This window comes from Sorex fumeus, unplaced genomic scaffold, assembly GCF_029834395.1.
Source record: "Sorex fumeus unplaced genomic scaffold, SorFum_2.1 ptg000007l, whole genome shotgun sequence".
NCBI lineage: Eukaryota > Metazoa > Chordata > Mammalia > Eulipotyphla > Soricidae > Sorex > Sorex fumeus.
In genome coordinates, this window is record NW_026606064.1 from 40,432,046 (window position 1) to 40,447,917 (window position 15,872).

Sequence of the window (15,872 nt, forward strand, 5' to 3'; positions counted from 1 at the left end):
ATTCCACAAGCTTTTCTAGCCTTAACAGTCTCATTTGATAGATCATTTTTGACTCCTATGAGATTCCATTTGTATATATAGTTCCTCCTTTGATTTTTTTTTCTTTATTTTGTTGCTTTCAATGTTCTGTCTCTGCTTGGCTTTTTTCATTTTGATTACACTATGTCTTCCAATTTTTGTTGCTTTGGAGTGATAGCACAGTGGTAGAGCATTTGCCTTGCATGCAGTCGGCCTGGCGAGCCGGGTTCAATTCCTCTGCCCCTCTCAGAGAGCCCAGCAAGCTACCAAAAGTATCTTGCCCGCACGGCAAAGCCTGGCAAGCGATCCGTGACATATTCAATATGCCAAAAACAGTAACAACAAGTCTCAAAATGGAGACATTAGTGGGCCCGCAAATCGATGAACGACAGGAGGATAGTGCTACAGTGCTAAATGTGGGTATATTTTGGATGAAATACTTTGGGTCTTTTGAATCTATTATGTGCACGCTTTGCTCAACTCTGAAAACTGTTATAATTTTATTGACTAGTCATTCTTCTTTGATCTTGCCTTCTTGTTCATCAGTACCTCCAATGATGTTTACAATCTTTATTTTTTATATTATTTTTTAAACTTTTTAAGATTTTTTTCTTTTTGGGTCACACCCGGCAATGCACAGGGGTTACTCCTGGCTCTGCACTCAGTAATTACTCCTGGTGGTGCTCAGGGAACAATATAGGCTGCTGGGAATCAAACCCGGGACGGCTATGTGCAAGGCAAATGCCCTACCTGCTATGCTATTGCTCCAGCCCCTACATTCTTCCTTTTAAAAAATTCATCTCGTAGTTCTGTAGTATGATGGTTATTTATTTTCTTTTTTTCCCCTTTATCTTCTCTTGTTTCATAGAGGATTCATGAATCTCATATTGGAACTTACTGATTATTTTTTCCTTAGCCATTATTCCTCTGCTGCTGAGGCTTTCCATTTAGTTTTCGAATTTCACCTACTGTACTCTTAATTTCTGATTGTAGTTTTTGTTCCCAAGTTTATAATTTAAACAATACTATTGCTTCCTTGAGCTTATTAAGCCTCCTCCTCATGATGACTCTGAAGTCATTGCCTGAGAGGTCATATAGTTGGCTGATATCTGGGAGAGCCTTCTGGTCTACCATCTTCATTTATTGAGTTTGGTAGGTTTCTATGTTGTTTCCCCTTTGTATCTACTGGGCTTTTAGGCTTAATCTTTGTAGGTGACCCACCTATCCAAATTTTTGGCAGCTTAATTCTTGATGAACTCTACATGGTAATACCATGTAGAGTTGTTTGTCTCTGGTCCCACATTGCTCTCAATCCTGAAAAGTAGGGACATGCCCTTTAGCTGGTTCATATAGCAGGATAACACATGGCTGATGCCCTGGTCATTCCATTGGCAGTCCTCACTGAGAGTGGACACCTTCACCCTCTGCCAAGTCATTCATCATACTGCCCTGCAGGCCAGTCCTGAGGCCCTGCCAGAGTCACCTGGGAAGAGGGTGGCAAAGACAATGCCATCTTTGTCTTGTATCTCCTCTGACTAAAATTTAAGATGATAATTTCTTTTTGCCATTCTGCCTTATGAAGGTATTTCTATGAGGCAAGTGGATAGAGCTAATAAAAAGGTATGAATCATAAGAAGTCTTTGGCAGCAATCATAGTTACCCCTCAGTTTATAGTCTCAGTGCAAGATGAATACAAGTGTGAAATCGAAGGTGTGATAAGTAGAACTTCACACAGAGATACAAGCAGCTGTTTGGTCCAGGGACAGACAAGCCAAATGGGTCCCCTTCTACTCTGGAAGATGACAGAAACAGAATGGAAAAATGGTCATGCATGAGGCTCAGGGTGGGCAGAAGGGCTGAGATGTGATGGAGGGAGGCAGGCAAAGAGGCAATAGGTAGGCTGCCTGGCTTCAGGAGAGACCGCACAGCTAGGAATCACAAATATGATCTGAAGGGTTTTTTGGTGAATAAAGCTACATAAGCAGCTACCAACATTGTCAGGAATAATAGGAATATAGAAGAAGAGGATATTAAATCAAGCAAAAAGAGCCTTGGGAAAAACTTGAGAAGGCTGTGAATTGAGTATTTTGCAAATGAATACTGTAAAAAAAATCTAACACAGGCAAAGTCATGGAAATGGTCAATGGTAAATCACAAACAAAAACAATTTACTATATAAAAGGATTAAGTGAAAGGCCAGGTTAAGAAAGTTAAGAGTTGGTTGGGTCTAATCACTCTAAGAAACTGATCTTTTCTGTAATGTGGGAGCTACAAGAAGAGAGATATAAATCTCAGAAATATTATGTTTAGCAGCAAAATGTAATATATACTGGAACTGGAAGAGACCTGTAAGTGACAAGAGCCTATTAAAGTAGTCTGTAAAGGCTGACTAAAAGTATGTATATCGTGACTTGAACCATCACATAGCGTATAAGAATACAACTCCTTTAGAAATGGAAGAATCGGGTAAATTGAGAAAGGATGCAGACCAGGGCTGATAGTTTTATGATAATGCCATCTGTACACCATAAAATAAATTACAGCAAGAAAATGAGTTGTACTCATTTGCGGAATATAAAATAACATAAGAGATTAATACCCAAGGACAGCAGAGACAAGGGCCAGGAAGACTGCTCCACGGTTGGAAGCCTGCCTCATGAACTGGGGGGCCGGGAAGGGGGGGAGACAGCTGGGATAGAGAAGGAATCACTAAGTCAATGATGGTTGGAAGGATCGCTTGGGATGGGAGATATGTGCTGAAAGTAGATAAAGGACCAAACATGATGGCCTCTCAGTATCTATATTGCAAACCATAATGCCCCAAAATAGAAAGAGAAGAGAGTAAAAGGAAAATTTTCTGCCACAGAGGCAGGGGAAGGGGTGAGATGGGGTTTGAGAGGGATACTGAGGACATTGGTGGTGGAAAATATACACTGGTGGATGGGTGTTTCATCATCATATGACTGAAACTCAAACATGAAAGCTTTGTAACTGTTTTTCTTGGTGATTCAATAAAAAAGAGAAAATTAGTGTAGGGAAGGTGGAGAAAATTAGTTGTAGAGAGTGTTAGATGCTAGTAAAATATCACCCATTTGAAAAGATGAGCTCCAATTTATTAGAAAGGTATGACCTAGGGATATTCAGCATATTAGTTTGACCATTAGCTAAAATATGAATCCCAGAAGAAACGTAAGTGAAAAAGTAAAAAGTGACAAGGCTTGTAGCTGAAAGAGACTTAATGAGTTAAAAGGGCAGGACCAGACAGAAATAAAGTAAAAATGACTCACCTACAAAAACAAATTATCAGATAAATCAATGGAAAGAAATAATGTTGTAAAAGGACTGATAATGGTTTCTGAAAGCTGCAGTTTGAGTTAAATGAAGATTGAGATCAGTCATTAGATTTCGTAATGAGGAAGCTACCAGTGACCATTAAGCACAACATCAGATTATAATTGTTAGAAATCTGATTCCAATGTGCACATAAGGGATTGGGAAACTAATTATAAGATTAGACATTACTTTGAAAGGGCTTCTAAGCAAATAGTGATAAAGGGCAAATTAAATGAAAACTGATCAAGAGAAGGTTGGTTTTGTTTTTTATTTTTTAACAATAATAACAGTTGTAGAAAGAATGATTAGAAGACAATGCAAACAACACAAGACACAAGAAAAATATGGTGGCAAATGGCACAGGGTCAAAATTTTAAGATATATTAAGATCTTGGGAGAGATTGCTCTTGGAAATAAGTCCGACAAACAATAAAAATAATGAGAAGGCACGTTTGAGGGATAAGAAAGTTCTGATGTAGCACCGGTGCGTTATGGTGAAATCAATGGAACGGGACATCTGTTGGGAGTGAGGTGGTGAGAGCGGAGCTAAAAAGTGAACAAAGTGGAAATCCTATATATAAAGTGTGGAGGTTTGTAAACTGGGGAATGGGTAAACAGAACCACTGAACATGAATTAAAATCAATGAGGGCAACCAGCATTATTCTCCTATGAAATTCATACAATCTCCTCTTGGTGGTTTATTTTTTTATTTTCAATGCTGAGTATCAAATTCAGCTCCTCGCCCATACACGGCGAGTTCTCTTGCTGAGCTACTTTCCAAACCAAGAGCCTTTCTTTAATGGATTTTTTCCTGATAGGCTGATAGCAGAGAAAGAAAATAAAAATAAAAATGTGACTGAGCTTAACTTTCTATTCAACACTGGTACAGCAGAGATACTAAGGAGATTAAAAAAAATAAAGGAATTCCAGTGGGCTTTTCTTTGGGGAGGCAGAGAAGGAGCTAGGACACACATGGCAGAGGTCAGGCTTATTCCTGTCACTACACTTAGGAATCACTCCTGGCATGGCTCAGGAGACCATGCGGGTGCCTGGACACTGGACCCATGTCAATGCACCCTACTATTTCCAGTCCCTAGCAAGGGCTGCTTATCAATTTGTTGCTTTTTTGTTGTTGTTATTCTTTTTAACCTGAGAAATTTTTATATGGCCCCAGGTATCCAATAGGATTCAAAATACGGATGTAAATCAATTTTTTATTTATAACAAACAGTAAACAAATTTATTTTAAAACTACCCATATTCAGTTACAAGGACTTTATAAAATGTTTCCAACCAACCGAGGTATTAAAAGATTAAGAGAACTATCTGAAGTTCCTTTTGTAATCTACACACTGTGTATGAATTATGTGGAAAGTACTAATCAAGAAACTAGGAATTTAATAGTAAGCAAAATGACTATGTTCTATCTTATGAGAGTTTAAAGATTAGTGTATAGGACAAAAAGTAATAATATAACTTGAAAATTCTGTTCTCAGTGGTGGGATTTTGCCTCCCTCAAGGAATATTTCAAAATACCTGGAAATATTATCACAACTACAATTAATTGAAGAAATATTTTGTCAGAGTTTCTACAGGATAACTAATAAACTTTACGTTTTTACTATTTTTTGTCACTCTCAGCTGTGCTCAGGTCTAACTCCTGTATACTCAGGGTTCATTCCTGGAGGGGATCAGGGAACCATATATTGTGCAGGAATTGAATTTTTGTTGGCTACATGCAAGGCAAGCACCTTATGTGTATTACTATACCTGTGGCCCCACTAATAAAAAGCTAAAATACTGTAATCATAAAATCCTATCAATTACTTATTATTTCCATTTTATAGGTGAGGAAGATCCGAGGCACAGAAAATTAAATAACTTCTCCATGGCCACATAGTAAATTAAAGCTGAAACTGAATTTAGGTCTACTAACTCTGGTAAGACCACACCCAACTTCTAAATTCTATAGCCTTTCCAAATGAATGGTAGTGAAGTCTATTGAGAGATGAAGTATAAGAATAAACAGAAGCAAGCACAATGACTGACCGCATCAACATGTGAAGGAGTTTACAGATTGTCCAGATGGCTGCAGATTACTGAAGGCTTTAAACTGAAGAGTTGTAACATGATCAAACTTACTTTTTAGAAAGATCAATTCTGGTTGCAGTGTGGGGAGTGGGGTAAAGGAAGGAAAATAATTATAGCTGCTACATACACATTTTTGGTCAAGGCATGCCAGTGCACAAAATAACCATTCAGTGAGTAAAGAATACACTGTTCTTTTATGGGACTATGAGTTCAGTTTGGGATTGTGACATTTGTATTTAGATGGAAAGGAAAGATGAGCTGAATAAGATACAGAATAAAATGAAGACACTGAAAAACTAGAGGCAAGAATGAGAATACTGAATAGATTTTACTGGGATAGGGAGGAAAGAAAATGTTCTCGCTACAAAGAGGAGTTCGAGAGTTTGATATTTCAAGGCTCTACTTTCATATGGTGGTAACATTAGGTGGGTGGTGGTGTTGAGGGCTGGAGAAACACTTGAACTGAGGAATTCAAAGAGCTGGACCAAGATGTTATATTTATTAGTACATAACAACCAGTATTTTCTGGTGACAAGACACTGAACATGCAAAACATGGAGAAAGTAGTATAATAAAGCATATAGAAGAGGATCTGTAGTCTACTTTCAATCCGCATCTCCCATCCCGAGGGGGCCCTCCTAGCACCCTTTACTTGGTAGTCCCTTCTCCATCTGAGCTGCCTTTCCCCCCAGCATGCGAGGCCAGCTTCTAAGCTGTGGAGTAACCCTCCTGGCACTTATCTCTACTGTTCTTGGATGTTAGTGTCCCATTCTGTCACTTTATATTCCACAAATGAGTGCAATCTTTCTATGTCTGTCCCTTTCTTTCTGACTCATTTCACTTAACATGATGCTTTCCATGTTGATCCACCTATATCCAGCAATTTTCATGACTTCATCTTTTCTAACTGCTGCAAAGTATTCCATTGTGTAGATGTACCAAAGTTTCTTTAACCATTCATCTGTTCTTGGGCACTCAGTTTTTTCCAGATTCTGGCTACTGTAAACCGTGCTGATATGAACATATATAAGTGCAGATGTCATTTCTACTAAACTACAGACCAAACCTGATGGCCACTTAATACCTCTACTGCAAACCACACACCCAAAAGGAAAGAGAGAAAAAAGGGAATGACCTGCCACAGAGGCAGGGTGGGGTGGAGGGGATGGGGCGGGAGTTGTAGGAGGGATGCTGGGACCACTGGTGATGGAAAATGGGCATTGGTGGGAGGATGGGTACCTGACTATTGTATGACTGAAACACAAGCATGAAAGTTTGTAAGTCTGTAACTGTACCCCATGGTGATTCACCAATAAAATTTTTTTAAAAAAATAAAGCATATAAAAGAGGGGAAAGGGTCCCTCCAATGAACTCTAGAGGAAGAATTATTCACACTTTAAAAGGGTGAACATACTGTAGTAACCATAATGTATTCCCCCAATACATTAACTGTCTTTTTAAATTTGCTGTACTGCCAATTCATCTGTACCACCACCTGTTCTACCTGTACCATTACCTGTATCCAATTCATCTGTACCACCTTGTGAATTGGATAAAAACAATAAGACAATTACTGAGAGTAATACTAAAAAAGAGATTGAGGTGTGATCCCCAAATACAGTGATGTACCTAAATACAGTGAATAGCAATAAACTATTATTGAGAGGGGTGAGGAAACTACCTCACCACTAAGTATTAACTGCTACTATTGTTATCATTAAATATTTGGTGGGTAATATTTGGTAGGAAAATTATCAAGAAGAATTCACTGGAATAGATCCATTATCACATCTGGGCGAGAGAAACAGTACAGGAAATAATGTCAAGCTTGCCTTGCATGTGACCAATCCAGGCTCAAATCTCCAGCACAAAATATAGTCCCCTGAACATTACCAGAATTCAATCCTGAGCTCCATCTGGCATGGAACCCCCTGCCAACAAACAAACAAACAAAACAACCCTCAGCTAAATAGCCTACTAAATACAAATGTATTTGCATCTGTGGCATATTTAAATGTCTACAAAGACATCGAAGAAAAAGTGTCTTTGGTAACAAACATATACAAATGAGTGACCGTGGATATTAAGATTTTCATACCATTAAACAAATCAGAAAATAAAAAGATTAGTAAGCACAAAGGTCTCTGAAATTACTTTACCACACTGTACTATAATTAAGAAGTCTCTGAGTAGTGATAAACAGACATGATTATAGAGTAGTGAGAATTCTCCAAAAATCAAATCTGATTAATTTAGAAAATCCAACATTAACAAATCTGTATAGGAACTAACATGTGTAGTAATTAGTATTTGCTCTATATGGAAAGAATATGGATGGGGGAAAGAAGAGTTTGGTTACGGAAGAATAATGACTAGAGAAATACTAAGGGGGAGAAAAAGAGCAATTATGGCATTTATTCTAATCTTAGTGCACTTGCCTTGGTTTTTTCCAAGTTGGCGTCCTCTGTCATCTGCACAGCTTGTTTCACTTGCTCATAGGCACTTGCTTCTCTCTGTTGCACATCTGTTAAGCTACTCCTTACTGAAGCTAATGCAGACATTAAGTCATCTCTTTCTCTGTCAGGACACATAGAAAAAAATCCACAACAAGAAATGAATATTAATATAAACATTCAATATTTATTAATATTATATATTCAATAAATAAAATATAAATTCAATACTAATAGATCAGGGAAAAAACATGAATATATATCAGTAGAAAAACAGGCATGGGCCAACTGAGAATAAACTGCAGACCACCCCAAGAAAAACTTTTTGTCCTCACATAGAAAAGGCAGAGCAGCCAAATATGTCATGAACATTCAAAGTAGGATTGAATATATATGGAACAATAATTTTTGAGTTTGTGTGGTGGTTCTAGAGTAGTTACTCTAAACAGAAGAATGTTTTCAGTTCAAGAAAGGTCGTTCAATGGTTACAGAGTTTCTGTTTTGTACAATGAAAAAAAGTTCTAAAGACAAATGGTGACGGCTCCAAGATGTGATGGTTACATAATATGAAGGTATTTAATTCCACTAAACTTTACACTTAACAATGCCTAATAAAGTAAATTATAAATTTTAAAGTTTACTACTATAAGAATATTAGGCAGATTTTAAATATGTGCAAAACATGAGAGAGAACATTACAATCTACTTGACATGTTTACAAATTAGTGACCTGAAAATATTTAAAGAACAAAAGCAGTTTCAGTTAAAATCTGACAGTAAAATAATCAGTTTAAGATAACAAGTAAAATCTTTTCATGTTTTACTGAGAAATTACTGATAAACAGTATGTCACTGCATACATTTAAAGTGTAAGAAGAAAACATAAAAAAGGCCATCCTCTTCAACTGAGTGCACAGCTTTGGGAGGGACACACATGGAATGTGAAGGAGGAAGGTGACACCCACATAGACAGATCAACTGAATCAGCCCTGGAGATCAATGGGGGTAACAGGCTTTGCAGCCAGCTCACCCTCCTCCAATACCCTATTGTGGAGAGATGGCACACTAATTAGTGATAGCCCAGAAAGAGAAAATAAGTTTTATAAACTAGGGTGAGAAGGAGTGGCTCAAAAGGAAAGAAAAAAGCAACAAATCGCTAACAGTAGAGACTGTATCTCAAAGCAGGATGATTCAAAGCAGAAGTAACCTAAAGGGGCTATCAAGGTATTAATTAAATTGTCCATTTCGTTAACATTTACATAAACTTTGTGCCTTTGCCACAGCTTACTGTTTCTCATTTCTTATGTATATCGCATGTTGAGTTGAGGGATGTGAAAAACTCAACACCTCTGCCTGCCCCCTAGGAATACTGGCAGTCGCCATCTTCTAGAACTCAACAAAAGGCCCAGGCACGCGGTAGCAGTGGCAGCAAACGCCAGGCCTCATGGGACAGGGGAGGAGCCGGCCCTTCTCCTTCCTACCCGCCCCATAGGACTTGGAGATGATGCCCACAAACTGCCACCAGCTACTTAAGCCCCTACACGGCCATGATCCAGACACACACACATACACACACACACACACACACACACACACACACACTCACACACACACGAACCTCGGAGCAGTTCACTGCAGAGATTTCTCCAGACCTTAATTATTAAAATTTTGGAATAGTCCATCCATAACAAGCAATACAAAACAAATTGTCTAGCATTGACTTTTTGGCAGGTTTGAGTGGTGTTGAGTCATGGTGCGACTGGTGTTAAAATATTGAATGTAACCAAAGTGGCAGAGTCTGGCAAACTCCCTGTGGCGTACCCAATATGCCAAATACCAGTAACAATGATGGGTCTCATTCTCCTAAAGAGCCTTGAATATAATCTCAGGGCTAGGATGAAGGAGACGTTACTGGGGCCTGCTCGAGGCAATCGACGAATAACAGGATGATCTGTGAACCAAAGTAGAGAGAGTATGGGGAAATTGTCTGCCACACAGGCAGGGGAAGGGTTGGAACTGGTATGTGTGTGGGGATACTGGGGATTTGGGTGGTGGAAAATGTGTACTGGTGAAGGGATGGATGTTTGATGTTTTTATAGCAAAGTGTCGAAAACTTTGTCTTATCTTGTCAAGATAAGCCTTTAATGCTTCTTGTAAATCTGGCATCATCAGGGCTGACTTCCCTAAACTGCTGTCTGTCATTGAAGCTCTCAATACTTTCTTCAAATATGAATGATAATCTAGCTGGGTACAGTATTTTTGTGAGATGTTCATTTCCCTGAGTTTTGTATTATATCCTTCCATTCTCTACTGGCTTATAGAGCCTCGTTTGATAGATCTTCTGTTAATCTTATAGGCTTTTTGTAAATTCCTCTTGTGATCTATCTTGCTTTCAATATAATGTCTCTGTCTTTGGTTTTTGTGGTTCTTAGCACAATGTATCGGCATTTTCCTGAGCCTATTTTCACTTGGAAATCTTTAGGCTTCTTATATTTTGTTGCCTGTATTCCTCAACTCTGGGAGATTCTTATGATTTCTTTAACTATTGGTTTGCATCAAATTCACTTTCCTAGTCCTCAGTATTATTATAGTGTTCCTCTTGATTTCATCCCTTAGTTCTCTGGTGAGCTGTTTCTTTCTTTTCAGACTTTATTCCATCTTCTGTTACTTTCTAAAGGTTTCCTACATCTCATCTGGGGGTTTCTTGGTATTTTATTCAGCTGCTATTATTTGTTGCTCAGACCTTCTAATGATTTTTTTTTAACTATCACCTACCATATTCCTTTTTTTTCTGATATATCTGCTTGCATTTTTTAAATTTCAGGTCTCATAGTTTCTTGTACTTTGCTGACTACCAGTGCTGTTATTTCTTCATCATCATCAGAGCTCATTAAAGATCCTCATTATGGTGTCAATAAAGTCATTTTTAAAAAAGCATTTATAGAGGTGAATGTGGTATTAATGACTTCTGTGTTATTGTTTTCACTCGTTTAACCTGGTGAGCTTCTAAGTGTTTTCCTCATTGGATTTTCTACAATTCCTACTGTGCCGAAAGTCAGTTTTAGTAGTTTAACTCTCTTTGGAACAGTCTGAGGAATTGAGCTAGAGTTGCTCTTTAACATCTCAGCCTGTCTTCCCCCAATGACAGGAAGTATAATAATACATTTGCTGAGTAGATCTGTTATGTGGCTGCATACATGGCTGCATTGCTTCGCGATCAGTGGCATGGGCCACTGGTTGGTTGAGGTTGTGTGTGAATGCTGCTGTAATCTAGTTAGAAGGAAGATGATATGCCTCCCATTCTGAATAGAGCCCAGTGTTGTCAGAGAAAACTATCTAACCTGGAAGGGTGGAGCAGCAAATGCTTTGGGATGGGCCCTTTAAGAGGACAGAGGTTGGGTGTGGAGGCTAATGGGACCAAGCCAGAAGGAAGGGGATTTGGAAGCTAGAGAAAGCTAGAGGATTTTAATAATTCTAGGATGTGACTGGACTTCTGTCCCTGTCTGCCAGAGCAGCTATGTTCCTTTCCCACTGTCTTTAGAATCCTGTTGATATGGACAGTGGACATTTAGCTTACTGGTAACCTGAGTACTGATCTGATTTGTTCTGGGCTATTGCGTGTATCTCTGTTACTCAGACTAGTTTCTTTACCATGTAATGGTATTTGAGTGTGACAGGGAGAGGTTGATTTAGTTCTTCCCATTTGGTTACCAGGGCATTTATGGTCTTTGAATTAAGACTGTTTAGTTTACCACCTAACCATGAAGTGTGTGGGGTCGATGGTGTCCACATGGTTCCAGTTTTTAGTGTGGATACTAGGGCTGGGGAAGTTGTCCCTGGATGTAAGCAAGTATCTACACACTTGTACAATCTCTCCAGCTGGATCCTATCATTTTACTATTCTTTTTTGTTGAAGTGGTTTATAAATGAATTGATTTTGGTACATTAAATCATCTTCATATCCCTGGAATGAACCCACTTTATCACACTGCCTGTTGTTTTGATATAGTGTAAATTCAATTTACCAAGATTTTGTTAAAGATCTTTGTATTGGTGCTTATATTGGTCTGTAATTTTCATTTTAGTAACATCCACCAGCTTTTGGTATTAGGATAACAATGACTTCAGAGAAGCTATTAGAATTCCTGACTCTTCAGCTCTCTGGAAGAGTTTAATAGTTAACATATCTGCTTTGAAGGTTTGGTATGTTACTAGTGAACCAGTCTGTACTTAGGCTTTTGTTCGGGATGAGATATCTTATTGCTTTTTCAATTGTCTTACTGGTAATTGATCTATTCAATTATATACCTGTTTCAGACTCCTAAACTGATATATTCAGTTTATTTTACTGATTCACTTATGTTGATTCTAAAAATATATCTAATTCTTCTAGGTTTTCCAGCTTAGTGGCATAAAGCTGTTCATAGTCACCTTTCTTTAAAAAATACCTTTTTCTCTCAGTTATCTGTGAACATTTCTTTCATTATGATTTATTAGATTTTCTTTTATTTCTCATAAATCTATAAACCTAAGAGTTTATCAAACTTGCTGATTCTTTCAAAGAATCAGTTCTAGGTTTTATTGATTCCATGTATGAATTACTTGATTATTACTATTTACTTCCTCACTTTGGGGTCATTTTTTCTTTTCCAGTTTCTTAAGGAATGAGGATAGCATTTGACCTTTATCTTATTTCCTTATATATGCCTGCATTGCTATGAAATACCTCTGGATTATGCTTTTTCTGTGCCCCATATGTTCAAATAGCTTGCCTCTTCATTTTTGTTCTATTTTGAGGCATCTCTCAATTTCTTCTTTTCCTCTTTGATTCAAACTTGTTTAATATTATGCTGTGTAGTTTCCAAATATTTAAGGCTTTCCAGCTATTTTCATATGATTAATCTCTACTTTTGAAATATTGCAGTTTGAAAAAAGATGTGCTATAATTTCTAGCTACTTGCTATGTGTCTAGAAATGTTCATAAAGACATTTCTAATGTCCAAAATGTCTATAAAGTCACTTGCTATGACTTTATGGACAATAAAGTCACTTGCTATGACTTTATGGACAATTTGTTTTGTGTTCCAGCACACAATCTATCCTAAAGAATATTTCGTTCCATGCACACTGGCAAAGAATGTGTGTTTGACTTTTGTAGGGTGGGAGAAGTCTGCAACGATTAATAATCCAAAATCCCTCAATTCCTCATTTAATCTCTTGTTTCCTTTTTCATTTTGGTTGATCTGCCTGGTGATAAAAGTCTTATATTAAAGTCTCCTAGTACTATTGTGTTGCTATCAATGAATCTTCTTCTGTTTAACAACCATTACTTTAAGAACCTTGCTGTTATTGGGAGCTGAGGCCATAGTACTTGTAACAAAGTACTATGTAACACAGTACTTGTGACATCACATAGTACTTGTAACAAAGCACTTGCCTTGCATGTGATTGACTCAGGTTCAGTCTTCAGCACTCCACATGGTTCCCCAAGCCCAGCAGGAGTGATCCCTGAGCACGGAGCCAGGAGTAAGCACTGAGACTGCCAGGTATGAACCACAAACATACAAAAAAAAAAAAACCAAAATAAAATGTTCTGCAGAAAGCCAGAGATAGTAACAGAATTAAGGCATTTGCCTCACAGGTGCTGATCATAATTCCATCTCCAACACCACATGTTCTCCTAGCTCCGCCAGGAGTAATCCAGACACAGACTCAGGCACAGATCAAAAAACCCTAAAGCCTTAAAGCAAACAAATGAAAACAAATTTCGAGCTGGAATGATAGTATAGTGGGCAGGATGCTTTCCTGGCATGCCAATGACCTGGGTTGGATCCCTAGCACTCTTTATGGTCCCCTGAATCTATAAAGAGTGATCCTTATTGTTTGACTTCTAGATTAATTCCAACTCTTAACTATTGTACTGAGTGCTACAATGAATAATGGTATCTATACATTATTTTGAATGAATGTTTTTCTTTCCTGTGGATTGATAACTAAAATTGAAATTGTGGGTCACATGAGAGCTCAATTCTGAGTTTTCTGACTAACTGCAACACTTATTTTCCACAGGGGTTGGACCAGACAACATTCCCACCAGCAGTGGATGTGGGTTCCTTTTTCACCACTTCCCTGCATCAAAGATTATTATAGTATTTTTGATATGCGTCATTCTCACTAGCCTAAGATGATACCTCACTGCTATTTTGACTTTGATTTCCCTAATAAGTTATGATGAGCATTTTTTTCATGAGTCTGTTGGTTCCTTTTTCACCACTTCCCTGCATCAAAGATTATTCCAGTATTTTTGATATGTGTCATTCTCACTAGCCTAAGATGATACCTCACTGCTATTTTGACTTTGATTTCCCTAATACGTTATGATGAGCATTTTTTTCATGAGTCTGTTGGCCATCTGCTGGTCTTCTTCAGAGAAAAGGCCCTCCCATTGATCGTCGATTTGCTCGAGCGGGCCCAGTAACGTCTCCATTGGAGACTTTGTTGTTACTGTGTCTGGCATATCAAATACTCTCGGTAGCTTGCCGGGCTCTCCGAGAGGGGTGGAGGAATCGAACTCGGGTCGACCATGTTGGCCGCTTGTAAGGCGAATGCCCTACCCGCTGTGCTTTCGCTCCAGCGGTTCTAGTGTCTGTTTATTTCCTCACCCAATTTTTTGATAGAGCTTTTAGACTTTTTGTGTGCTTTTAAACTTTTTTGCACTCCTTATTTCTCTGTTTAGATGAGACTTTTTCATACCTTCATTCAAACTTTCTCTAAATTTGTAAATGAACTGTTCCACTGATTTCTCCAATTCACTGAACATCAATATTAATATCAATAATAAATGATATTAAATCTTCCTTTGAAAGTATTTTTAAGACCCGGGCTTTTGTCCCCATCTATTGATAGAGTTAAATGCCTTTGTTTTTCTAAATTATCTGGTGGTACATTGAGGAATAGGAATGTCAAACCAAGTACAAGTTAGTCTGAGCAATGATCAGGGCTTTATGTCTGCAAACTGAGCTGCTGCCTAAGTTTCTATAAGACTGGATGATTGCTAGGGATTTGTGATGGCAGGTACCAGATATCTTCTATAGTATCAGTAAATCCAGTCTGGGCTCTGGCATAGGTTTCACAGCTGATGGTATTTGGCACATATTATTCAGCCAGCCTGAGCAGGAAATGAGAATGGTGGTCATATGTATCTGTAATATCTGTTCAGTGAAGTGATCTTATAATATCTGTGCTTTCCAGTACCTAGCTGCAACTACAGAGTCAACTTCCAGTGATCTGGGTAGAAATACATGGTGTGATACTGGAATTGTTTGAAATAGAAATGTGGTACAAAAATAGAGCTTTTGATACTGCTCAATAGTCTAATTCTGTGTCCCCATATGTTCCAGAGGTTTGAAAGATGACTGGTGGCACAATTCTGGTTACCCTGCAATGGTTATGTGATAAATAAAAACAAATCTATTGAATTCCCTTCTATAGTAAGATTCTGGCAGTCAGGGGTGTTTTTTCACCTATTTCAAAGGACCCATAGTACAGAGAAGTGAAGCCAAAAGTTGCTGTGAGCCATATTGTTTTAACCTTGAGAAATTAGGCCACAGATAAGAAAGATCCTAAATTTCGAGAACAACAATACTGGGTATTCTACTGGCAAATAGAACTGAAATTGGCCGATAAGGCTCCCTCTTATAAATAGGAGTGAGACTAATATCTTCCCCACCATGTTTCACAGTTCTGTTTCAAGGCTTTCTTTCTTTCTTTATTTATTTATTTGCCTTATGTGATTATTTTGGGAGGCAATGGTGGCCTGGGTGATGCTTGATGAATAGGTTGACTAAGTGTCAGTCCGTCAAGAACCTGCTTAGCTACAGGACTGTTGGGTCGGTTTGCATCTGTCCTAAAATCTCTTAGCCACATTCCAGACAACAAGGACACAACCTTCACTGGCTCAATCATTCTGCTCTCAC

At 38.2% G+C, this 15,872-nt stretch overlaps 1 protein-coding gene across 1 annotated transcript in view; it reads right to left on the reverse strand.

The window, feature by feature from the left end:
• Nucleotides 1-15,872, reverse strand: part of SDCCAG8 (SHH signaling and ciliogenesis regulator SDCCAG8) — a 125,873-nt gene that overhangs the window by 71,035 nt on the left and 38,966 nt on the right. The window contains exon 5 of the mRNA XM_056135676.1: nt 7,882-8,020. Coding sequence (XP_055991651.1) covers nt 7,882-8,020 — 139 coding nt within the window. The remainder of the gene's footprint in view (nt 1-7,881; nt 8,021-15,872) is intronic.